Source organism: Sesamum indicum, linkage group LG5, assembly GCF_000512975.1.
Source record: "Sesamum indicum cultivar Zhongzhi No. 13 linkage group LG5, S_indicum_v1.0, whole genome shotgun sequence".
In the NCBI taxonomy this organism is placed as follows: domain Eukaryota; kingdom Viridiplantae; phylum Streptophyta; class Magnoliopsida; order Lamiales; family Pedaliaceae; genus Sesamum; species Sesamum indicum.
The window spans coordinates 3511640-3537219 of NC_026149.1; the positions used below are offsets into that span (position 1 = coordinate 3511640).

The window sequence follows — 25580 nt, forward strand, 5'->3', positions numbered from 1 at the left end:
CGAGTTCGATGCTAGCATGATTCTTGATAGATTTCAGTCTTGGAGATTCTTGCAAAATTGATCCGTTTCTTGGTGAAATTTACTGGGTTGTGTGTCCCACTTGCCGCAAATGCTTCAAATAAACACTTAATTTGTTCATTTTGAGTGTTTTGATTATTAGCTCAATTTTACCATTTATTTTTTTATTTATTTTAGTAGTTGGAGGCCCGGGCTTGTCCTCTATGCCCAGCACTAATCGTTGTTGGTCTTCAATTAATTTATAATGCATGAACATATATATACGGACATATATGAGACGGACACAACGACACAAAAAAATTTCAAAAAATTAAGACATTATATGGCATTGAGGCGGTTGTATATGATATATTTCTTTTATTATGTATGTTTTCAAATTTTCATAAAATTAAAATATAAAAACAATATCGAATAGGGAAGGGGCCGTGTATCGATGATGGGGGTTAGGGGGAGGGGGAGGAAAAGCGCACCTGGGAGGTAGGGGAGGGGTAGACGGCGGGAAGAGGGAGGGGGGACCAGAGCGATCTACTCGGTTGATGGGGGAGAGGGGCGGTCGACTAAGCGGGGAGGGAGGGGTTGCTATATATATATATTATATGTATATACATATATACTATAAATTATGATGCATGAATACGGATACGGCGACACGAAAATTATAAAAAGATTAGGACACGACACGGCTATATATAATATATTTTTATTAATATATTTTAGTTTTTCTTAAAATTAAAATATGCAATATAAAAAATATTAAGATAAAATATAAAATAAGCATGCCTTATATCTACATTAATCGAACGCAGCTTCAATGAAAAGTTTTTAATAATTTAAATTAGTTAAATTATCACAAACATCTCTCCATTTTTTAGTAATTTCATCATAATATTTTTAGTTTAAGATGAGTTAATTAATTTTTTTTCTTTTTTATTAAGTCCAAAATTCATTTTTCTTAAAACCCAAAACTTTTTAAAATTATATAAAAAAAAATCAAAATGCGTCCAAAATGTGTCAGACACGCTGTGTCCTTTTTTTTTCATTTTTTTAAATTTTCGAACACATCAATGCCATGTCCGACACGTGTCCAAGGCTTGTCCGAGCCGTGTCCAATACTAAATCAAGTAATTTTTTGGAGTGCCTGTACATTATAGATTATAAATATATTATACATATATATAATATATTTTTATATTTTTTGTATATAATTATACATGTAAATTGATTTGGACCGTTTATCTGTAAGAATAAGAACCAATGCTTGTAAAATAAAGGCATAAATAAAAAAATTTTAAAAAAAAAAAGTGGTGTGTTAGACCACTTGTGTGAAGGTGGTTGTTTTTTTTTCTCCCCCTTTTTCCTCTTCTCTCTTTTCTCTCTTCTTTGTTCTGTTTTAGTGAGGGCATCTGCATGCCCAACAAGGAAGGCGGGATTCAGGATGGATACAATTGTACCTTATCCGTTCCTTAAACAATAGGTCTTCGGATGAAAGGGGACTCCTTCTTCGGGTTGGCCTTAGAAAGATATAGCAAGACTTCGTATTAGGCCTCCTTCTTGGGCCAAGCTTGCAGGTTTCATCCTTTGACGGATTCTGAGGTGGGGGGCTCTTCCTTGGGTCGATCCCAGCGAGCCTCCCTTTTGGACTTGAGGAAACAGACCTTCCTCATTTGCCAATCTATTTTATGGGGATACCCGCCAAGGTCGCTCGTCTATCTAATTTCTAGGGGGCACATACTAAGGTCACCCGCCTGACTACTTTCTAGGGGGCACCTGTCAAGGCCGCCTATCGAGTGTTTTTAGGGCCTCTCATGACTTGGGCCTCCTAGGATGTCACGGGCCTTTCGTTTCTTTCTTCTTTTTGGATTGTTTTAGCCTCTTTGAGCCAACTTATTTTTATGCACATCAAATGCTAACATATTTAAGGAGTGTGTAAGTAATTTTTCAAAAAATAAGGAGTAATTTGTGTAAGTGATAATGATATTTTGGTCAACGTAAGTATAATTATCTAAAATATAGAAGTGGTTTATATAAACATGTCTAGATCAAGGGGCGTAAATATAATTATCCCTAATATTTATATATATGACTACAACCTTGTTTGTAGTTGTTCTTTATTACGGAAAGAACCTTACTTAAATATCGTACACTAGTGATTAATTATCTTAAATTTCTATCAAGCTTTTAATTAATATTTTCCAACTAGCACGAGTCCCATGCAATGTACAAAATATTATATATTAATGAAGCACTATTATAACAAAATACAATCATATCATTTTTGGGTTTAATGCAATTTACTTCTCTATAATATTAAAAATGGATAAATTATCTTCTTATTGGAAAATAAATTGTAATTTATCCCTCTCCGTTTTTTGAAATAAAGCGCTGTCTAAGAATTGTTATGATACAATTCTTGTTATAAATTTTTGATTTAATTTTTATTATCGTAACTGCGTTTCTAACTATTTTATGTTCCAGTATGACTTTAATTGCTTTTGATTTCTAAATCCAGTTGTTATATTTTAAAACATTGTTTCAATTACTCGAAATTGAAATTTTCCAAACAAGCTTGTAACATTGCGTTATAATTTGATTTCCTTATTAATTTAATTGCGCTGTAATTGGATCAAACACAAGTCAAGCTCAAGTATTTAAATTTGTTTTGTTAAATTTAATAAATCAAATTCAAATAAATTTTTATCAATCAATTTCAATCTAATATCGAATAATTTGATTTATTTTTACCATAATACATCTAAGTATAGAAATCATAAATATGATTTAATTTTATTATTTATAATTGTCCTTTTTTTTTTTTAAGGTTCTGCCTGTAACATGTAGGTTTTACTTCTAATTTTGAACTAGTATTTTGCCCTTGAAACATTAATTTTGTTCATATTTATTATTTTTTAATCTATATTATCATAAAAATTAATTATTTTTCTATTTTTCTAAGAAACCTATTGAATAAGAGTTACGCTTTTATTTGAGGGTAAATTACAACAAACTCCTTGAGGTTTGGCCTAATTATGAATACTCGCTCAATGGTTGAAAAATTACGAAAACCCCCCTAAAATTACCAATCATCTAACAAATACCTTATAATGGGTGATCACGACGGAGTATTTGTTAGATGACCATTAATTCTTGAGAAGTATTTGTAATTCTTGAAACTACAAGTGTGTATTTATAACTATGACAGAACTCAAGAAGTCCATTATAATTTATCTTAATATTATTTAAAATAAAATAATTATTACTTAATAAATATATATAAAATAATAAATTAATATTATATTTATAAGAAAGTGGTGATAAAAAAAAGAATAGTAATATAATATTTGAGAGATGCATAAAAATAAACGAAATAGAAATAACTGCCAAAAGATAGTTGAAGAGTGAAAAAGTATATTAAATAAATAAATAAATATTAAAAATAATACAAAGCGACAGACCAAAAATAACAAGAAATAAAAAAAAATGTTCTCCCTTATTAATATATTTATTTAATTGAAAAAAAATAAGTTTATAAGATAAAATGAATAATTGATCAGATTAATAAAATCAATTAATTTTATATGGGAATGAATGCAAAATTATTAATTAAATAAATTAATAAAAAAAGTATGATATTCCATTAAAAAAAATATTTCAGGCTATCCACATTTTGCCAACCATTATACTTATTAGGTCAAAGTATACTTTATTCCCTTGAACTATATTTGACGTAATATTTATTTTTTTAAATTAATAAATATAATATTTATTTTTAAATTGAATAAAAATGTCCCTCATACGTTAAATAATTATATTATTTTTAATATATTTTAGTATTTTGCACATTAAATTATTATTTAATTAATTTTTAATTAAAAAAGTTAATAAGTAAAGAATTTAAATTAAAAATAGAGTGATAAGTTAATATATATATAATTGATACAGAAGGGGTGTAGATGTAATTATCCCTAAAAATAGATCAAGAAGTGTAGATGTAATTACACCCTAATATTTATATATTGTATGACTTTATTACGGAAAGAACCTTATTTAAATGTCGTACGCGGATGGTTAATTATCTTAAATTTCTATCAAGCGTTTGTACAATATTTTTCAACTAGCATGTGTCCCAATGCTATGCACGAAAATTATGAATATTCATTATTTATTATTGTGATATAATTTATATATTTTTTATTTTATGTGTAATATGTAGGTTCGATTTTTAAGTAACATACATATCAAAACAGAAATAATCGAAGCAATATATATCAAAATGCCATCAAAACGTATCCCATTGCCAGTTTTTTTGAAATATTACCTGTTGTGACATATCGTTTCTCCGTGCATATAATGAATAAACTTTTACATATTTTAATATATATTATAAACAAAATCAATGATAAGTATATCATCATAATATAATAAAATAAAATAAATCATAAAAAATTATTATTATTATTATTTTAAGTTATGCTTGTAAAATGTAAATTTGGCTTATATTTTTTAACTAGTATTTGCCTCCCGTATTGCATGGTAACTTTTTTCATAAAATTAATTTTGTTATTATTTATTATTTTTAAATTATATTATCATTAAAAATATATTTTTTATTTTTATTTTTTTCTAAAAAACCTACTTATCTGGGTTGAAATTCTCAAACAACATGGTGATGACTTGATGATTATTTGGTGCTGATTTGACGACTTTTTGGGATACATGTCCAAGTGATTATTTTATTTTGGATGAGTAAAACTGACCTCAAACACAAATCGTTAGGTTTGCTAGAGCAATCTCCTGCTAAGACTCTCTAATTTTTAAATTAATATTAAGTTCGAGCTTATAAGGGTCGCATAGTGATTTATAGAGGCTTATGGGAAAGAACTCATACATTTCACGTGTCGTTTAAATAACCATCGAATGAGTTGGAGATTTATAGTTGATAACTCGAGTCATTTGAATCGGACAGATGGGATCGCAAAAAGATGTAGAACCATAAAGAGTTTGGAATTCTTCTCATTTTAGGAGAGCAAATATGTCCTTTGAGACTTATGCCTTGCATTTTCCCCATCACTATTAAACAAGAATTAGACTTTTATTCGATTTAAATTAGAAAAATAAAATAAGAAGGAACCACAAATGTGAACATGAATTTCTAATGAGATAGGAATTGTTCTTCTAAAATTTGAAAGTTATTTACTATAAAAGACATATGTAAAAATAGTTTCGAATATAATAATCAAATTATTCTTATACATTTTCAAATGCTAATATATTTGTTAATATATATCAATAATAAGTTAATAAAGAGAATATATGGATTTTACTTTAATTTTTTATTTTTGCTAATATTATCAAATTTGATAAATTTAATTATATATATTTTTAAATTAAATATTTTTATATAATATATCGAGCTGTAGATAAATATATATTATATATATATAATGTATGATTACAGAAAATACCTTATCTAAATGTAGTAAACTACTTTTAAAAAAAATATAGTACACTACTAACTAATGGTATATCTTAAATCTCGAGTTAAATCTATTTTGAACCCCTGTAATATATCAAAATATTAAAAATATTTCTATGAAATTTTTAATATAAAAACCCACCCATATGTTACGAATAAATAATCACACCGCCCCCTCGTTAATTTGAACCTATTATTTTAAAACAATGACTAAAATAGCATTTTTAGTCAATTGATCAAACTAGACCTATTAATATATAATTATTTTAATTTATAATATATATAATTTATAACTATTAAAATATAGGTACTTCCCTTTTGGGCCGGTTGTGGGCGAGGAGGGATTCGAACCCCCGACACCGTGGTTCGTAGCCACGTGCTCTAATCCTCTGAGCAAGGCAGCATCGGCGTTGGCGAAGATGACGCCGCTGCCTTTATATATATATAATTTAATTAAATTAATATTTTTAATACATAAATAATTAAATAATTATTATATAGAATAATATTTTATTATTAATAAAAATATATAATATTTTAATTAAATTATTATTATAAAAAGAATATTTTATTATTAATAAATATGTATAATAATTATTATAAAAAATAATATTTTATTATTAGTAAATATATATAATATTATATATATTAAATGTCAGAGAGGGGCAAAAATTGTAAAAAAAAAAAAAAAAAGGGTACTTTCATAGTAACATTGCAGTAAAAGCACGTATGACAAAAATTTTATAGAAAGGGTTGTTTTTTAACATTTCTATTGTTACAGAGGGTCTCTGAATTTTTCCCCTTAAATCTCCATAAAGCGTTTGTAAAATATTTCCCAGCTAGTGTCATGTCCCTGGACGAAAATTATGAACATGCATTTTTTGTATCCATTGCCAATTATTTTTTTAATTAAAATAAAGAATTAGTCAACTTTTCAACTCCTTCAGCCTTTGAAGATTTTAAATCTTTAAGCAGATTGTATCCATGACGTGGTGTGATCGCTACAGTTTAAATTATTTGAGTCGAGTCAAATACATCATTATTCAAGTTTATTTGAATTATAACCGAGTTTTAAAATTTGGTTTTGTCATTAATTCAATCGAACTCTAATTGGATTGAACTTGAGTCGAGCTCTAGTAATTTAATATTTTTTAAATATATTTGATGATTTTTATATTTATCAAATTGAATTTGAGTCCCTTTTGTTCTTTTTTATTTTTGGATTCTACGAGTAGCATGTGCGTTTGACTTATAATTTTCAACTAGCATCTACCACTTGCATTGCACGGTGTCAAACTTTTTGCAAAAAAAAAAAAGAATTTCAGTCATACTTACTATTTTTAATTTATATCATCAAAATTATTTTTTCGAAAAAACCTATTTGATTCGGGGTCTAAGTCATCAACATAGTGAGTAATATACTGATAATTATCTGGCGCTAATCTAGTTACTTATTGGAATACAACTTCAAGTGATTATTCGATTTGGATGAGTAAGGTCGGCCTCGAACACAAATCGTTATGCTTGTTGGAGTGACCCATCCTCTGATTTTTAAGTTAGTATTGGGCTCGAGGTTATAGGGTCGCAGAGTGTGACTGATAGTAGTTAGTAATGAAAGGAATATCTTTTGAAATTACTCAACTGGTACTTATAGGGGATTATGTGTCATAACTCGTACGGGCCACGTATTATTTAGATAGCTATCGGATAGATTGGAGATTTATAGTTGGTAATTCGGGTCATCGGTATCGAGCGGGTCCAATTGCAAAAAGACGTGGGCTCACAAATTGTTTAGCGAAAGATAAAGAAATACTCTTTTTTGATAAAATTTATTTAATTGAATAAAAAAATAAAATTAAAAATATTTTTGGTATAAGGTAAAATTAATAATTGATCAAAGTTAATAAAATAAATTAATTTTATATGGGAATGAATCCGAATTAATAATTAAATAAATTAATAAAAAAAATGATATTCCGTTAAAAAGGTTAAGGATATTTCAGCTATTCACATCTTGCCAACCATTATACTTATTAGGCCAAAATATATTTTATTTCCTTGAATTATATTTGACGTAAAATTTATTTCTTTAAATTAATAAACGTAATATTTACTCTTTTAGTTGAATAAAAATATTCCTCATATTTTAAATAATTATATTATTTCTAATATCTTTTAGTATTTTGCACATTAAATCATTAGTTTTTAATTAAAAAAAGTTAATAAATGAAGAATTTAAATTAAAAATAGAGTGGTAAGAATATATGTATATATAAAATTTGAATTTGAATTTTCAAACATAGAAACTCACAGAATTGGAATTTGCAAAAGAATTGAAATAATTTACTCATTATGGCCATTATCACCTTGCTATTACATAATTTATTTCCTTGACCAATTGGCTGTTTTATAATTTAAGGCCATTATTGACTGCATTAGTAGGTCATTGTTGGCTGCGTTAGTGTGAGGTATTACCATGTCTATATAAAGGCCATTCTTCATGTTCGTCGACACACAAAATTAGTACAATGTCCTCCCTATTTCTTGAAGATCTCCCTCGGTTTTTTTATTAAATATTTTATAGATTTGAACTTAGTTTCGGTAATAATCTTTTGAGTGTTTGTTCGAGGTATGCTTCGGTATAGTGCCAAAATCAAAAAAACTGCAACCGTCTTATCCTGGAAGAAATTACTTTGTACCCGGTGGTGCATTACTGATACGGGGACGTATATTTTCTTCAGGGCAAGCAGTAATTCTGGGATTCTGTTAAATTAACGATTTCAATTGGACTGAGAATTGTTACGGTACAATTCACGTTGTAAGTTTTTGATTTAAATTTCTTGTCATAAATAGCGTTTCCTAATTGCTTTATGTTATTTGTTCCAACGTGGTTTTAATTGCTTTTGATTTATAAATTCGATTGCAATATTTCAAAACGTTGTTTAAATTACTTGAAACTGAAATTTTCCAACACTTTTTTCATAAAATTAATTTTGTTATTATTTATTATTTTCCCATCACTGTTAAACGTTGAAAAATCTATTTATTAGATGAAAATAATGTCGAGATCATTAAATATAATTTCTCAAATTACATAAATTTTATGCATAACGACACAAAATCTCAAGAGAACCGCTGTGTAATAATTCTTAAATATTTTTGGATGATTTTAGGCTATTTACATATTACAAGGGATTTTTGACAATTTCAATAAGTTGAATTTATCTCCCAAAATGGTATAGATAGATGGATTATAATTAACATAATTAATCAATTTTTTTAAAATCCTTCAGCAAAGATTTTAACATTTAAAAGCAAATCGTATCCATCCACGTGGCGCAATCATAGGATGACGGTTGAACACATCATCAGAGCTTCCCTCTCCCCCCTATCCGTTAAGCTTTACCCAGAGAAAAGTCATTGCTGAACACCACCCCTCATCACACCCCGCCCCCTTGCAGTTTCTTCCCTCCAGTTCGTGCAGTTCACCCCACTGCATTACGGCACTCGCACCTATAAAATCATCTCGAACTCCACTCTCTGACGAAAGTTTCTTGAAAAACACACACAGAAACCGCTATACTGTTGTGTGCACAAGTACGGAGGAAAGATGGGGAGTCTGGCAGCAAGAAACTTGGCCGCAATGGCGGTCTCTATCTATCCCACCATGAGTTCTTCAAGGAAAAAGAGGCTGAGAAGCGAAATGGGTTTTCCTGTAAACCCACATACTTCGTGTACAACGACTGGTTTTCGCGTGCGGTGCGGTGGCGCGAGTGCTGGGAGCGAGAGCTGTTTGGCTTTGCCTTTGAAGGAAGATTTTGCTGATGAGGAAGATTACGTGAAGGCTGGTGGGTCTGAGCTTTTGTTCGTTCAAATGCAGCAGAACAAGCACATGGATCAGCAGTCTAAGCTTTCGGATAAGGTAACAGTTCCATTCTCATGGTTTGATTTTGTTACTTGTTATTGTGTTTGTTCTTGTTTTTTGGGAAGTTTGATGATCGTTGTTCTGTTACAGTCTCATGCATATGTTGGTTGGAAAGTGGTGCGATCGGTATGTTGATTAAAGGCTGTATTTCTGCTCAAGAAAATCGAAGTTTAGTGTTAAAATTTTGATTCAGTAGCAAGAAAAAATCAATACGTGGAAACTGTTAACTTAACCGAAATTATGATTGAACTGCACTCTGAGAAGATTCTCCCTTTGAGTTTAAGGATAAAAAATTGTAGGCCTTTAGGACCCCCTTAGTTTCATATTCAGGTCGTCTGTTCATCCCTTAAAAAGTTTAAGAGAATATAAAGTTCTCCATAGCAAGAGTTGGCCCAAAGCTGGACTTTACTAAAGAAGCGAGAAAAGCTTTCTATCTTATTAGTCAAGTGGGCTAGCTGCGGTCATACTAAATGTGCTGACTAGGACGTGCTTAGAAAGGCGCCAGCTACACTTATTACTGACAGCACAGCTGGTGTTGGCACTCAATTAGTAGCTGTATGGCACATCACTCTGCTCATCCTATAGAGCATTTGGTAATTGCGTAATTTGAAACATTAGTGATCCTTCTGAAATGAGCTGCCCAAAGGTATACTGCATGCATGAAGGTTCTATACATGCTCTGCAATGGAGACAATTTAACATGACCTGTACTTATTCTGTGTTTGTATACCGTTACATGTCTGTGCAAGAGGGGTTGCAGAATGGTGCAATATAGAGCATCCAACATATCGGAAAAATGTTGCTTGCTTAGTTTATGTAATGGCTGCAGAAATAGTTAGATTCTTGGAATTGGATAGTTTTGAGTTTAAAGTTAGCAGTAGAGACACCTCAAAGATTGCCTTCAACGGGGATATCGACTTCTGCCCCTAGTAATGACTGTTGTTTCTAACATAATATGGTCAATACGGTGCTTGGTAATCTACCCTAAGGAAACATGTGTATGGTTCAAAAGCTTTGACATTGGCCACAAGTATTTATGTTCACAAATTTTGAAATACGAGAACTTAACAATCCAAGAGTTGGAAAGAAACATAAACCTTGGTTTAAAGACATGAACCTTTGAAATAATTGACTAGGCTTTGACTAGATGATATTGTGCCTCATACACAGCTCAGTTCAAGGAGGCTATGGCCATCTTATAGATATCAGCATCTTGGCTCTGGATGAAAAATTGCTTAACTGTAGTGGTAACGATTGGAGCTTGATATGGAGTTAGGCACTTCTTGAAGCCTTGACTTGAATGTGCTTATCAGGACGAGGATATGGTTAGTATTACAGTTGGCAGAAGCACAATTGTCATGTCAGGTGAGAAATTCTGCATTGTCCACATGATCTGTTGTTGATTATGGTGGCAATGACATGGACTTTAAGGGAGATAAGAGTGCAAGAGCGTACTGCATGTGCTAGGATCATGAGACCTTTGGATATTTAGCGCGCATACGTACATGTCACAGCTAAAATACTACTTAATAAAATACCTTAATTTTTCTTAAATATTTACGTAAGCTTCATCTATCATAATTTGGTATTTATCTCTATCAGTGCTTGTTGTTTGCATGAGTCCTATAAACCGAATGTCCAACGCCTTCTTTCATTCTGTCAAAGTAATGAAGATGTCTTTCCTTTAACAAAATATTTAAACTTTCCTCATTCAAATATAATTAATGCATGTTTTGTACTTATCGCCATCACAACCCTTCCCACCCCGTCAAATATAAAACTGAAAATTATCTGGAACTAGATGTATAATGAATCAACCTGAACACCAAAATTTTAACATTGATGATCTCAATATCTATTTGGAAATGGGTCATTTAACCTTAAATATGATAGAAACTTCATAACACCATAGATGGAGAATCAAACGAATTACCATATTACAGCCATCAAATGAAAACTACTCCATCCTAACCTTAGGAACAAGTTTGAGTCTAGATTGTACTGTCATGAAGGTGAAATATCACACAGAAGAAGCAAGAAGATATTTTATACAAAGCTTTGTGTTTTCTGGATAAGGAACACTAGTTATGATTATTTCGCTCGTCAACTGTAATAATTTGGACACTTAACTTTTACCTTTTCGTCTTCCTTCAAGATAAAAGATATTCAAGTTTTATTGCATATGCGGTTACCTTTTAACTGTGTTATGCATAAAGATAACGTCATAATTAATGTATTTTAACTTTGTTCAAGCTATCTAATCTTGTGTGAAGAAATTCTTTTTGTCGAGTTTGAAATATGAATTTGAAAATATTTTACCACTCTTGTTATTTTTAACCTAAATATTTCCTTATATTTTGGAGCAATATTTGGATATCTTTATCATCATATCTGCACTCATTCTTGCAGTTGCCAAGAATATTAACTGGAGATAATATACTGGATTTGGTGGTAATTGGTTGCGGACCTGCTGGGCTAGCTCTTGCGGCTGAGTCAGCTAAGCTAGGTTTAAGTGTTGGGCTTATCGGCCCTGATCTTCCTTTCACAAATAACTATGGTGTGTGGGAGGATGAATTCAAAGGTGCCCATCTTCGATTCTGTTATTTGAATTTCATATCTCAAGTGATTTGGAGTTGATTTGGAGTTTATAGTATCATCAAAACGTAACATATCCATGTCTCTATTATTATGTGGTTTTGTTTAATGGATTGGTGCTCCTCTGTTCAACAAATCTTGCATGTAGACACAGGAAAGTCATGCTGTGTCTGTTATCTTATGTAAATTCCGATTTGATCTTATGGTAGAGTAATTTGTGTTTGTCAGAATCTCTAAGAAAGTACTTTTACATAAAAATATAAAAGCATCATCATCTTTATATTCTTTCAATGTAAATTTACATGTTATTGTGCTAGAGTTTTCATCACAGACAAGAGGGGCGTGGTCCCTGGGTATCATATGTTATCTTGAAACATGTTTGATGTAGCCTTCTGTACTGCATCCCTAGAAGTGCAGTGAGTTGCAACTGATAAGTGTCATTATGGCTCAACCAACAAATATGAAATGAATTCAGATATGGAGAAAACAAGAAGGTGCTGTTATGTGAAAATAAGGCTTGGCATGCTAGCACACTTGTAAGTGAGACTTCTAGAATACCTTCCGAAAACTATAGTAAGAAAACAATATAGTTATATGTGAAAGAAATCACTAAAGCAATATTTTAAATCTTCCTTAAAGACATGACTAAGAGGTACTCCAAAAGGTTGATTTAGATAAGGATTTTATGCATCAGCTCGTTCCTGCTTGTGGGAAAGAAAAGCTGTATGATTACTAACTATTAGATGACAAAGGAGGGAAAATGAGATATCCAAGACGTATTTCCATCGTCAAATTTTCTTTATTGACTAGACGGGATATTTCCTTGTGATAATAAAAACCATTATTCAATTGTTACGGAAATGGTTCACGCTTCTGCCATTTTTTTTTAACATATCCTACTTTCTTTGATATCAGAATCCCTTTTGAGGGTTGATTGGTGAATCTCCATCCCGGTTCATGTCTTTTCATTATCTTATAGCTCTATAACAATGAACTTTTTGTACCATTCTGCCGTCTTGATTTTGGATGGAACAAACAAAACAATTAAACTTATTTTCACGCTCCATTTAGCAACAATATACCTGTGCCTTATAGCTAAAGTACATGAAGCTACTTTGTTATTATTTCAGATCTAGGGCTTGAACGTTGCATTGAGCATGTGTGGCGGGATACAATTGTATATCTAGATGACAATGACCCTATTTTTATTGGTCGTGCGTATGGACGTGTTAGTCGTCATTTGCTCCATGAAGAGTTACTGAAAAGGTGAACTTTCTTAATCTCTTACTTTTATTTTTACTTGCTAGATATTTCACCTAAGTATATTCTGAAAGACAGATCACATTTCTAGGTTCATAACTCATATTAATTTTCCTAGGTGTGTCGAGTCAGGTGTATCATATCTTAGCACGAAAGTGGAAAGGATTATTGAAGCTTCAAGCGGCCATAGACTTGTAGAATGTGAAGGCAATATTGTGATTCCCTGCAGGTCTGCTTATTGATTCTCTTTTATAAGCAACTCTTACTTCATAATGCATGTATTAGATTCTCTCCTTTTCTTATGCCTGTGACTTACATTTACAGGCTCGCCACTGTCGCATCCGGGGCAGCCTCGGGGAAACTCTTGGAATACGAGGTTGGGGGTCCAAGGGTTTCTGTCCAGACAGCCTATGGAGTCGAGGTTGAGGTAGGAACGTACAAAAGATTACAAATATGGAAGTCTCTCCCATTTAGGTCCATTATCCACTAAAGTAGTCCGTTGTCATTTCTAAGTAGTCATGGTGATTTCAATCTTAATATTTTAGATAATACATTCTCCGCGTTCAATTTCATGATCTTGGCTGAATCTTACCTATTTCCAGGTGGAAAACAATCCCTACGACCCTGGCCTGATGGTTTTCATGGATTACAGAGACTACGTAAAGCAAAAAGTTAATTGCCTAGAAGCCCAGTATCCGACGTTTCTTTATGCAATGCCTATGTCCCCGACAAGAGTTTTCTTTGAGGTCTGATCAAACGTTATTAGATTAACAATAATATAATACAGGAAAACTAAACTAACACAAGTGCTAAGCAGGAAACGTGTTTAGCATCTAAAGATGCGATGCCTTTTGAACTGTTAAAAAAGAAACTGATGTCAAGACTGGAGACTATGGGTGTCCGCATTACAAGAACTTATGAAGAGGTACACGGCTTGCTTTCTCTTTACGTTGATGTTAAAGTGGGACTTATCAATTCCGCTTAATAATTATGGGGGACTTTTTGCAGGAGTGGTCTTATATTCCGGTTGGTGGTTCTTTGCCAAACACTGAGCAGAAGAACCTCGCCTTTGGCGCTGCTGCTAGCATGGTCCATCCAGCCACAGGTAATATTGGGAGTAACTACACCTTTATGTCTGTTTCTTGAATGAAACGGCCCATAATTATATCAACCTGTTCTGAAACAGGTTACTCGGTTGTTAGATCGCTATCAGAGGCTCCTAAATACGCATCAGTTATTGCAAATATTTTGAAGCAATCCCATGTGAAAAACATGCTAGCCAGCACAAGGATTTCACAGAATATCTCAATGCAAGGTAATAATACACAAAATAGGATGTATACTTGTTGATTGTTACCATATACCATCACTCATCACTCTTGAGAGGTATCATGTTATCATTGTTCATCATCGAATGCAAATTGATCTCTTTGTTCAGCCTGGAATGCCCTATGGCCGATGGAGAGGAAACGACAACGAGCTTTTTTCCTCTTTGGATTAGCACTCATATTGCAGCTGGATATTGAGGGCATTAGAACATTCTTCCAGTCATTCTTCCGCTTGCCAAAATGGTACTTGTACAAACTCTTTTCCTTTCTACCATTAGTATGCAACAGTCTTCTTATGCCATTACAAGAATAATCCTTCCACCACAATATCGGAGTGTTGAACTTAATCCAACATTACATCCAGGCTCAGCGACCCCCTTTCCAACTTTATCAAGGGTAATAAAAGTGTAAATTGTTGCTGGTTGACCTTCTACCATGAACATAGGATGTTTTTCCTTTGGTATTTCCTGCACACGTTCACAATCAGGCAACGATTTCCTGACACATAATTGGTGTCGATGTTACTGGATTATATGAGATGTCCCAACTGGCTGTCAAAATCAAGTGATAGCCCCAGAATCACCATCTTTTCAGTGCAGTCGTAACAGATTTCAGCACATACAAAAAAAGCTTTGTTTGTAACAAATTACAACGTTATCTGACAGGATGTCGCAGGGATTCCTGGGATCGACTCTATCCTCCGCGGACCTGCTATTGTTCGCCTTCTACATGTTTGTTATAGCACCCAATGACATGAGAAAGAGCCTCATCAACCATCTGATATCTGATCCTACAGGCGCAATCATGGTAAAGACATATCTTATGTTGTAGATTCACGTCCTCTTAGTGGAGATTCCCACATGATCTTCTTTCTGATTGCACTACATCTCCACCTTATCATCATGTATATAACTTCAATAAATGATACACTATTTATAGATATAATAGTATCTTCTTCGCCCCCCACCACCCCCTTTCCCTCTCTCTTCTACATCGCCGGCCATCTCTCACCTCAGTGCTCCCTGTTGCGCTGCCGCCCCCATACTTCTTTCGAAATAAAAATAACATATTGTGCCACTTTGTACTTTATAAAAAAATTATTTAAATCAACTTATATTATAGAAAGACAGTTGAAGACATAAACAAGAGAGCATTAAACAATACATTACCCTCTCAAATGGAAATTAAGGAAATCCACGGCTTTCCAAGCAAAATCAAGGCATTTGTCAAGGAAATCACTCAAAACCAGCATTTGATTCTTGAAAAAGTCGAAAGATCCATCAATTAACGTTGTCAAGATACAAATCCCAATTTGGTGGATGATCGAAGTGTCAAATCTACCAAGAAATATTCAAATTCAAGTTAAATATTTCAAATTCGGGAATAAGTTAAAAGATTCCTAGATTAACGTTATTGAAGATCAAAGTCGAAATTGAATAAGATCAAGCCGTCAAGTTCTATCTCTAAAATCGACAAAATTGACGATCACATTTTAAAGTGAAGAATCAGAGGTTTCAAATAAAGATTTTGTACCCATAAAAAGTACAATTAAAAATTCAAATATTATTTATAATATTTTTTGTTTCGACAAATTCAGAAACACGAAATTTCCGTTACAGACACCACAATATCAAAATTTTTGTGTTGATAATATACCTACTTTAATTTTTGTATCTACTTATTTATTTTTAAATGTGATATTTTGATTTATATATTTTATTCTTATATATAATATATTTTAAATATAAAAAAATATTTATTATATGCACATAGGGGCAGCATGACATAATGATATATTATAAATAAAATATTTTTAATGAAATCAAAAATAATTAATGAAATCAAAAATATTTTTAATGAAATATTAGTCCAAACCAATTTTTAATGAAATCAAAAATATTTTTCAACTGATAAAATAATTAATTTATTTAATTATTTTTTAAATAAAATATATTAATTATATATTTTATTCTTTTTTATAATCTATATATATATAAATTATTTATTATAATGGCATAAAAACAAATAGCCACAGCAGCTACTAGTATAAATAAACGAACTCCAATTTACCTGCCAAGGTCACAAGATGACAAATCCTGGATGAACAGTCTGAAAGGCTAGATTCACGACTCTTCGGATGAACGGGTCTTAAACTCACCCGCCAAGCACGTTAACGATCCCATCTCCGCCGTCCGTCTCCAGCCGCCGGGCCCCACCTCTTCAGTCTTCTGTTCATCTTCCACACAGCTAATCAGTCAACATAAATCATTCTTACTTCCCTTCTCTCTTAAGCTCAGAAGTCAAAACGGATCCCTTGTAAATATATTACTGTAATACTGGCAGCGGGCGACGGTGCTCCGATTATGGCGACGGTGTCGGTGGCTGTGAAGAGTGCGGAGGGTAGGGGTAGCCAGCGGGCGGTGCGCTGGGCGGTGGAGAATTTGATGCAGAGTGCCGTTCGTTTGGTTCTGGTTCATGTTATGGCCCCTATCACCTCTGTTCCTACCCCCTGTATGTTAGCTTCTGTCTCTCTCTGTCTCTGCACGCTCACATACTCAGAAAACACGCTGTGTTGGAAGTGATTGAAGGCTGTTGTGATGGAAAAACTGGAGTTTTGCTGTACTGAGCAGTGCTGTTGCGTTGGTGTAATAACTGTATATGTGCATCATAAATTATTGATGATTCGATGTTTTCATGGTTAGGAAGACATCGGGAAGTGGTTGTTCTATCACACTTCACACAAGGGTTGCTTAGAAGCATTTTTTTTAGTAGTTAACTAATGTTAAGTCTAAAATCAACTTGCCTGCAAACCGTGTACTCCTGTTTACTTCTCATTGTAGAGGCTATCACTGTTTAGACCTGGATTGATTATTTTGGAATTAGTACCCTGATGCTTTATTCTACATGCTATAGACGGATTATTAACATTTAATGTCAGATTAACCTGATTAAAGTATGTAGTTTCTCTCTCTTTGTCCTTTCTTTTCCAAATCTTTTTGTTTTTGACCTCGAGAGATAACAAGGGATAAAAGGCCAAAAATGACATAACATGATTACCTTGTTTTTCCTTTATGCCTGAGTAATGCATTTTATAAGTTGTCCGCAATTCTTTGTCATAAGTCAATTTGCTGGTGAAATGCCTGCTAATTTCTCTCATAGTCTGGGAAATGTCCATAGAAGTTTCTCATCTAAGTGTCAGAGAAATATAACCCTGAATAAATCATTATTTGCTTGCCACATTAAGTAATGTATTTTTTCCTGTCGATGATACATTTCGCAGCAGGTGGTACCATTCCAATCAAGGAGCTAGATGCAAGTGTAGTGGAAATGTACATTCAGGATTTGAGGGCAAGATGTGAAGAAACTTTTCTAACTTTTAAGTGTCTATATAGGACACAAAAGGTTGGTTTTCTCTGTAAGTCTATCTTTCAGTTAGTTTTGCCAAGTTCATTGACATTAAGATAGGTTGACCTCCCTAGATCGAGACCTTGTTACTGGAAGGAGAAAATCCTGCATCCGCTCTACTGAGGTATATATCTGATTCAAGGACTACAAGTTTGGTGCTGGCTTCTTGCTCCTCCAATTACTTTGCGAGGTAAAGTCAGCACTAAGGCATGTTTTATTTATTCTTCATAGTATATGATTTTCCTCTTCGTGGGACCTTTTTCTGTCTTTGTCAAATACTGTGTTGTATACGCTATGTCTTATTTGTGCAATGTCTGGAGAGGAATACCATGTGTTCGTACATTCTTTCTGTTATATTCGATCTTCACTTAATTGGATACCTGACTTTGGGTGGGAAAAATTGTAACAGCTAGTTGAATTCTCCAATTGATAAATTTCTTGCTGAAAGGCATCTTGCATGCTAAATTCAGCATGAATCATGCATGTTTCTTTTGGTATTGTAAATCACTCTTTTATTTCCTAGGAAGCCCAAGGATTCTGAGGTGCCATCAGTTGTTCTCAAACATGCTCCTGATACCTGCAGCATCTATGTGGTCTCTGCAAATAAGCTCACATCAAATACATTGAACCCTATGTTAACTACTGGTATGTCAGCAAATAGGTGCCTTCATCATTTGCCTATCTTTGCCATCTTAACTTGCTTCATTTTGCAATTTACCAGAGAGTGGCCGTGATACTCATGCATTAAGTAAACACGAATCGAGTCTTTCTTCTTCATCCACAGAGTCCAAATATTATAACTGCCTCTCAGATGTTAGTCATTCAAATTCTCAAGCACAAACACCAAGATTTTCTTCATCTCATCAAGTCGCAGAAGATAGTCTCCCTGATATATTCAGAAATAAAAGATTTCCTTCCATTTCTTCGACGTACTCAGATGAGGTAATTGCCTTGTTGGTTTCCTACAATAGATACAATTTTTCATTCAAAAAGTACATCAGTTCCACAGTATATATAATTGAACTTCCAAATATTTCCTTCAGAAGGCCACAGTTAACGTGAAACTCAAGTTATCACTTAACATTCAGAATGTTTTTTCCTCTGTTTTGCAGTCAGACATTCAGGCTGAAATTGAACAGCTGCGCCTGGAAGTGGAGAATACCCTGATGATGTACAATCGAGCTTGTGAAGACCTGGTCCAATCACAGAGCAAGGTGCAACATTGATTAGTTCTACACAACAAGATATTGGACATTCATTTCTTTTGATGTGATAATAACTTATTGTTTATACCAACACCTTTCCAGAATGGCAATTGTGCAAAATTTGGTTTAGAAGTGATGTTTCCTTGAAAAAAGTTGATTTATAAAATGGTGACCTTCCTATTCTATATTTTCAGAACCAGTTTTGCCTCATAATGGGTGATAGATATCAAATTATCTTCCAATTAGGAATCATTACTTCAATCTCCAGTTAAGGGAACTTAGTGTTTGAGCTTTATGTTTCAGCTTAATTTGCTTTCTTCCGAATGCATTCAAGAAGCACAGAGAGTAGATGCTGCACAGAAAAGAGAACAAAGTTTAAGGAAAATTGCTGCTGTAGAGAAAGAGAAATATCTGGAGGCTGAAAAGGAGGTTGAGATGGCAAAGAAGATTCTAGCTAAAGAGATGTATGAAAGGCAGATGGCAGAACTGAAGGCCCACAAAGAGTCACTAGAGAAGAAGAGAATTGTTGATGCACTATTCTCTGCGGACCAAAGGTATAGAAGGTACACCAGAGAAGACATACAGATGGCAACTGGTTTCTTCTCTGAGAATAAAATGATTGGTGAAGGGGCATATGGTAAAGTTTATAAGTGCAGCCTTGATCACACCTTAGTTGCTGTTAAAGTTCTCCGCCCTGATGCATCCGACCGGAAGGAGGAATTTCTAAGAGAGGTTTGCCCTTCACTTTGTTATATTTATTTCTCCTTCCCAGGTTCTACACAAGTAAGACTCTTCACAGCATCAACTTCACACTAGCGTTTTTCTTTGCATCACAAGTGCAAACTCCTATTTTGCTTGGTGAAATGGTGAAGTGAACCACTCATATAGGCAACTCTATACATAATTACACATGTACTTACAGGAGCACATGGAGACAAATCATGCACATTTACATACTAGTGGGTTCATCTCTCCACTTCTTTTACTTGCTTGCTCTGCGAAATTGGGGTGAGTAGTTGATTGATTGGAAATTTTAGCATCCTCTTGTATCGGCATCCTGCATGACAAACTATAGGCTGTAGCTGAAGTTGTGACTAATATAGTAGATTGGGAATTTGGGATGTTCGCGTTGTTTCTGGAAGTTAGAAATAATGTTATACTCCGGATGTCAACTATTCTGGACAATATACATATAAAACCATACTTCTTATACATTGTAATCGGTATTCTGTGTGATATTTATTTTTGGGGAAATAACATTTTTGGTCCCACAAGTAATTTTTGGTCTGTTTTACTTTTGGTCTCATTCGTTACAGGATTAGCACATTCAGTCTAATAACTTACAAAAATTAGGACTTTTGGTTCTCATCCACTTTTTTGTCTATAATTTAACGGGGTAGCGCACGTGCCTAGCATGTGATCGTTAAGTATTTTTGGCTGGACCGAATTGATTTGTTTTCTACATTTGAGGGGGGAAAATAAATTTTGAAGGACATTAGAGCAAAAAATATAATCATATTCTTCCCATATTTCTATAAGTTGAAACTAAGTAGAAGCAACACAAAGAATCATGTCTTCCACATGTGAATCAAGTATGCCAAATGAAGCACTCATATGCTACTATTGGAAAAAGGACCAATTTTTTTTCTAACAAAAAATACTTAATGGTAACGTGCTAGGCACGTGATCTACATCGTTAAATTGTAAATTAAAAAGTGCATGAGGACCAAAAATGCTAATTTTTGTAAGTTATGGGATTAAAAGAGCTAATCCCGTAATGAATGGGACAAAAAGTGACATGAGCCTAACTTATGGGACTAAACATGCTATTTTCCCTTTATTTTCTATGACCAGATTTCAGCACCATTTCACATTTATATATTTTCATTCTATTATTACAGGAATTACGTATTGTTATCATAATACAAGTTTGATAACATTAGTGATGATTAAAATGCAGGTTGAAGTTCTTAGCCAATTGCGCCATCCTCACATTCTCTTATTGCTTGGAGCCTGTCCAGAAAGCGGCTGCCTTGTTTATGAGTATATGGAGAATGGAAGTCTGGAGGATCATATTCTGCACAGAAGAGGTACACCTCCTCTTCCATGGCCTCTTAGATTCCGTATAGCTTTTGAAATAGCCTGTGGGCTTGCCTTTCTGCACCACTCTAAGCCAGAGCCTATAGTTCATCGAGATCTAAAACCTGGAAACATTTTGTTGGACAAAAATTACGTGAGCAAAATTGGAGATGTGGGCCTGGCAAAGATCGTGTCTGAGTATGCGCCAGACAATATTACAGAATATAGAGACTCTGTTATAGCAGGTACCCTGTTCTACATTGATCCTGAGTATCAGAGAACAGGAACTCTCCGACCAAAATCTGATGTATATTCTTTTGGAGTAATAATCCTCCAGCTGTTGGCTGCTCGTCATCCCAATGGGCTTATACCGAAGTTTGAGAATGCTATAAGCAGTGGTACTTTTGCAGACATTCTTGATAAGTCAGTTGCAGATTGGCCACTACCTGAAGCGGAAGAACTAGCCCAGATTGCACTGAAATGCTGCAACCTTAGATGTAGAGATCGCCCAGACCTTGAAGCAGAAGTATTGCCAATATTGAAACGACTTGCTGAATTTGCTAAATCCGGTATGACTGAGAGAGACCACGGACTTGTGCCTAAACACTATTACTGCCCAATCCTTCAGGTGACAAGTTCATAACCAATTATATAGCTTGAAATTTATATTTCTGCAGGCACATAAATCTTACTCTCTGCATTTGCACCATCTGCAGGAAATAATGGACAATCCTCACATAGCGGCTGATGGTTTTACATACGAGTATGATGCAATAAAAGCGTGGCTCGACAGACACAATGTATCCCCAGTGACAAAACAAAAACTACCACACAAGCTGCTCATTCCAAATCATATGCTGCATTCTGCCATTCAGGAATGGAGAAAACAATAGCGTCATTGAGATCTTGAACGCAATGACACTCTTGCATAGCGTAGTTATCGAAAGGTGCACTATTCTTCTGCCTTGTATATGTTCTTCAAGCAGCTTCTATATATATTTTGGTTACATAGCTACCCAACTGTGCTCACAAAACTCTACTGTTTGAATTGCTGCAAGTGTATAGAATTGACATAGCTGTATATCTGTATACATTCTTAATAGTATTAATTAGGTAATGTATTAGCACAGAGTGAGTCCTTTTCTGTCTTTTGAGGATTGTGACCATGTCATGAGATGTATAGAGAAGATGAAATGAATGGTTGCCTTATTATTTTGGATCCATGCCATCCTACCTTAGTGATAAAGGTTGCATCTGATGCATTTATATGATATAGGCCGAGAGAGCAAGATGCCGTTGCAATTTCTTTTTGTCGGAGCTTCCGCTTTGTCTGAAATATTTATAGGCAGTAATTAAGGAGTTATTAAAACTAGATGATTGTAGAAACAAAATGGGGGGGTTGGGGGAGGGGGGGGGGGAATGCTTAATTCTATATATATATTGTTGTTCATTAAAATTATTTACGTTTAGTTTAAGAATTCCAGATTTTATCTATTGAGTAGAGTTTATCGAAATTTAAACAAAAATGAAAAAAGGTAAAAGAATTGTAAGTAGAAAATGATCATAGGTATATCACACTGAATTATATGTTTTGTAATCTATTAGAATTCTGGAAAAACAGAGGAAGATTGTGGATAATGATAACTAGTGCAAAACCCCACCTCTTTAATCAGCAGTCCATATACACAAAGAAAACGCTAAATTGGGACAGACTTTTGCGTTGTACCTAAGGCGGATTCGCCAAAAACCTTGTCGCAAACTTTAATCAGCAGTCCATATACACAAAGAAAACGCTAAACTGGGACAGACTTTTGCGATGTACCTAAGACGGATTCGCCAAAAACCTTGTCGCAAAATTTTTGCGATTGAAGTGTCTGTTGCAAGCATTTGCAACAGTAGATAAAATCCGTCGTAATATTAATGCAATTGTATGAAATACATTATATATACACGCATTATTTATATTTACATATACTATATATGTTATTTGAATGTTCATACTTATAAGTATGTGAGGATGATCATGGTAGAATCTTTTTGATAAAAATTTTTACTGTATAACAAAATCATACTAACACTGATCTAAACATCTGATCAAAAGTTTGATTGTCTCATAGAATCATAGTGACGTAAAAGCATTGAAGGTTCACATGCCAAATTGTGTCAAAACTTGCAACATAAAGCCCAACAATCAAATACCGTCGCAAACTGGGATAGATTTTGCAACGATTTTACCACGGAGTACATACTTTCAAGATATTTGCTCCAAACTCCCCTTAATTTCATTCCAAATTCGTCTCAATTTTGGAACAGCATTCACCCCTAGCAAAATTTGTTGTGAAATCTAGACGAAATGGCATTTATGACGACATGTCTTCCGTCAATTCCATGCCGCTTTAGCAATGGATTTCCCGACAAAAATTTTCTCATGAACATTCGATGAGTTTTGCAACACTTTGAAAGACCATCTGTCGCAAATGAGTCGTAAAATGCACCACAATTTTGTGATAAATTTTTTCCATCTAAAAAATCCGTATCTAAGAAACTATCTTTTTATGGTAAGATATTCCTTCCCCAATTTATAAGACAAAGAATGGAAGCCTACAAACTAATGCAAATTCACATAATTATCCAAACAAATTGAATAAATAGGACTTTTATTTAATTAATAGGTCTAGAGTTGGTCAATTGACCCAACCTTAAAAGTCAACAAGTTTCTCCAAGGAAAAAACGTGCATGAGACAATACATGAGACAATTCCGAAGGGCAAGCTCGTATAAATATTATTCTACATATAAAGCACGTTTTCTTTGGTTTGTATGTGTATAATTCTTTAGATATAGACAATTATATTTATCACAATTGTAGTTGCCATTTGACCTTACATTATTAACATCAAATGACAATTATTGTTAATTTGATTGCACGACTTTATGAAACGTTCTTGCATATGTCAGCTTTCGGGACAACAGTTTTAAATAACACAAGTCTGCGTAGCACGTTCAAATGTGTGTAAAATAATTTAATTGTGATATTAAGGACAAAAAAAAAAAAAAAAGATGTAGATGAAAGAGATAAAAAATCATATCTATAAAAGAATAAAATGCGTAAATTTATAAAATCGCATCTCAAGTTAAAAAATCAACAAATAATTAAATGATGTGCTGTTTAAAATATTAATATGACATCGTACTAATTAATTAAAATAATATATTAATTTTACATATAAAAAATAAACATGAAAGAATATTTTTCAATATATATGAAATTCTTAAATAAAGAAACTACTTAATAATGAATCCCGGATAAAAAAAATCTAAAATCAAATAGTTGATAATTTTAATCTAAATTGTCCTTCTCTTTTGTAGAGAAATTTATGAGATAAACTAAATATGAGCAAATAGAGGAGGCAAAAAATTTCCAAGAAACTTATTAAATAACAGTAAAATCATGTCTACGTTTTTTTGATGGAATGATTTGGATTTGGAGATTTCAAGTTAAAAAATCAACAAATAATTAAATGATGTGCTGTTTAAAATATTAATATGACATCGTACTAATTAATTAAAATAATATATTAATTTTACATATAAAAAATAAACATGAAAGAATATTTTTCAATATATATGAAATTCTTAAATAAAGAAACTACTTAATAATGAATCCCGGATAAAAAAAATCTAAAATCAAATAGTTGATAATTTTAATCTAAATTGTCCTTCTCTTTTGTAGAGAAATTTATGAGATAAACTAAATATGAGCAAATAGAGGAGGCAAAAAATTTCCAAGAAACTTATTAAATAACAGTAAAATCATGTCTACGTTTTTTTGATGGAATGATTTGAATTTGGAGATTTGAAATCGATAGATATGATAAAATATAACTCAAAAGTATATAAACACCCTAAGCCTAAGGTATATTTATAGAATATTTATATACTTAGTTTAACTTACTTTTTCATAATAATAATAATAAATAATATATAAAGAGAGAGAGAGAGAGCGAGCGAGAGAGAGAGAGAGAGAGAGAGAGAGAGAGAGAGAGAGAGAGAGAGAAGAAGTGGATTTTGCGGGCCATGAGGAAACCCGAATTGATGTTCCTTCTTGCTTCGGAGAGTTCCAAAACGTGGCGTTTTATTTAGAATCGCAAGCGCGTGAGACAAATCATATAATATCAAAACCCCCTCCGACCAAACAGTCACAGGCTCACAGTCATCGTCAAAGCCCAATCCCCCTCCTGGAACCTTCCTCCTCACCGCGTCCCACGCGCTCCCTCCTGCTTCTATGGCTTT

At 33.2% G+C, this 25580-nt stretch overlaps 2 protein-coding genes across 5 annotated transcripts; both read left to right on the forward strand.

Annotated features, from left to right (window-relative positions):
• Positions 8013 to 15568, forward strand: LOC105161879 (lycopene epsilon cyclase, chloroplastic). 3 transcript variants are annotated; one of them, XM_020693771.1, is made up of 12 exons: positions 8013 to 8309; positions 8785 to 9413; positions 11826 to 11997; positions 13142 to 13277; positions 13390 to 13500; positions 13596 to 13698; positions 13874 to 14017; positions 14089 to 14196; positions 14280 to 14376; positions 14458 to 14586; positions 14710 to 14842; positions 15265 to 15568. In XM_020693771.1, exons 2-12 carry the CDS (start codon positions 9102 to 9104, stop codon positions 15428 to 15430), a joined length of 1611 nt encoding a protein of 536 aa, XP_020549430.1. In that variant the 5' UTR covers positions 8013 to 8309; positions 8785 to 9101; the 3' UTR covers positions 15431 to 15568. The 3 variants fall into 3 exon arrangements, with proteins under 3 accessions (XP_020549430.1, XP_011078026.1, XP_020549431.1); XM_011079724.2 differs by having other exon boundaries at positions 8953 to 9413; XM_020693772.1 differs by having other exon boundaries at positions 9063 to 9413.
• On the forward strand, positions 16700 to 22509 carry LOC105161880 (U-box domain-containing protein 34). Of its 2 annotated transcripts, none has more exons than XM_011079725.2 (9): positions 16700 to 17110; positions 17880 to 18001; positions 18079 to 18194; positions 18528 to 18649; positions 18726 to 18946; positions 19117 to 19218; positions 19513 to 19941; positions 21170 to 21916; positions 22005 to 22509. In XM_011079725.2, exons 1-9 carry the CDS (start codon positions 16963 to 16965, stop codon positions 22179 to 22181), a joined length of 2184 nt encoding a protein of 727 aa, XP_011078027.1. In that variant the 5' UTR covers positions 16700 to 16962; the 3' UTR covers positions 22182 to 22509. The 2 variants fall into 2 exon arrangements, with proteins under 2 accessions (XP_011078027.1, XP_020549429.1); XM_020693770.1 differs by having other exon boundaries at positions 17883 to 18001.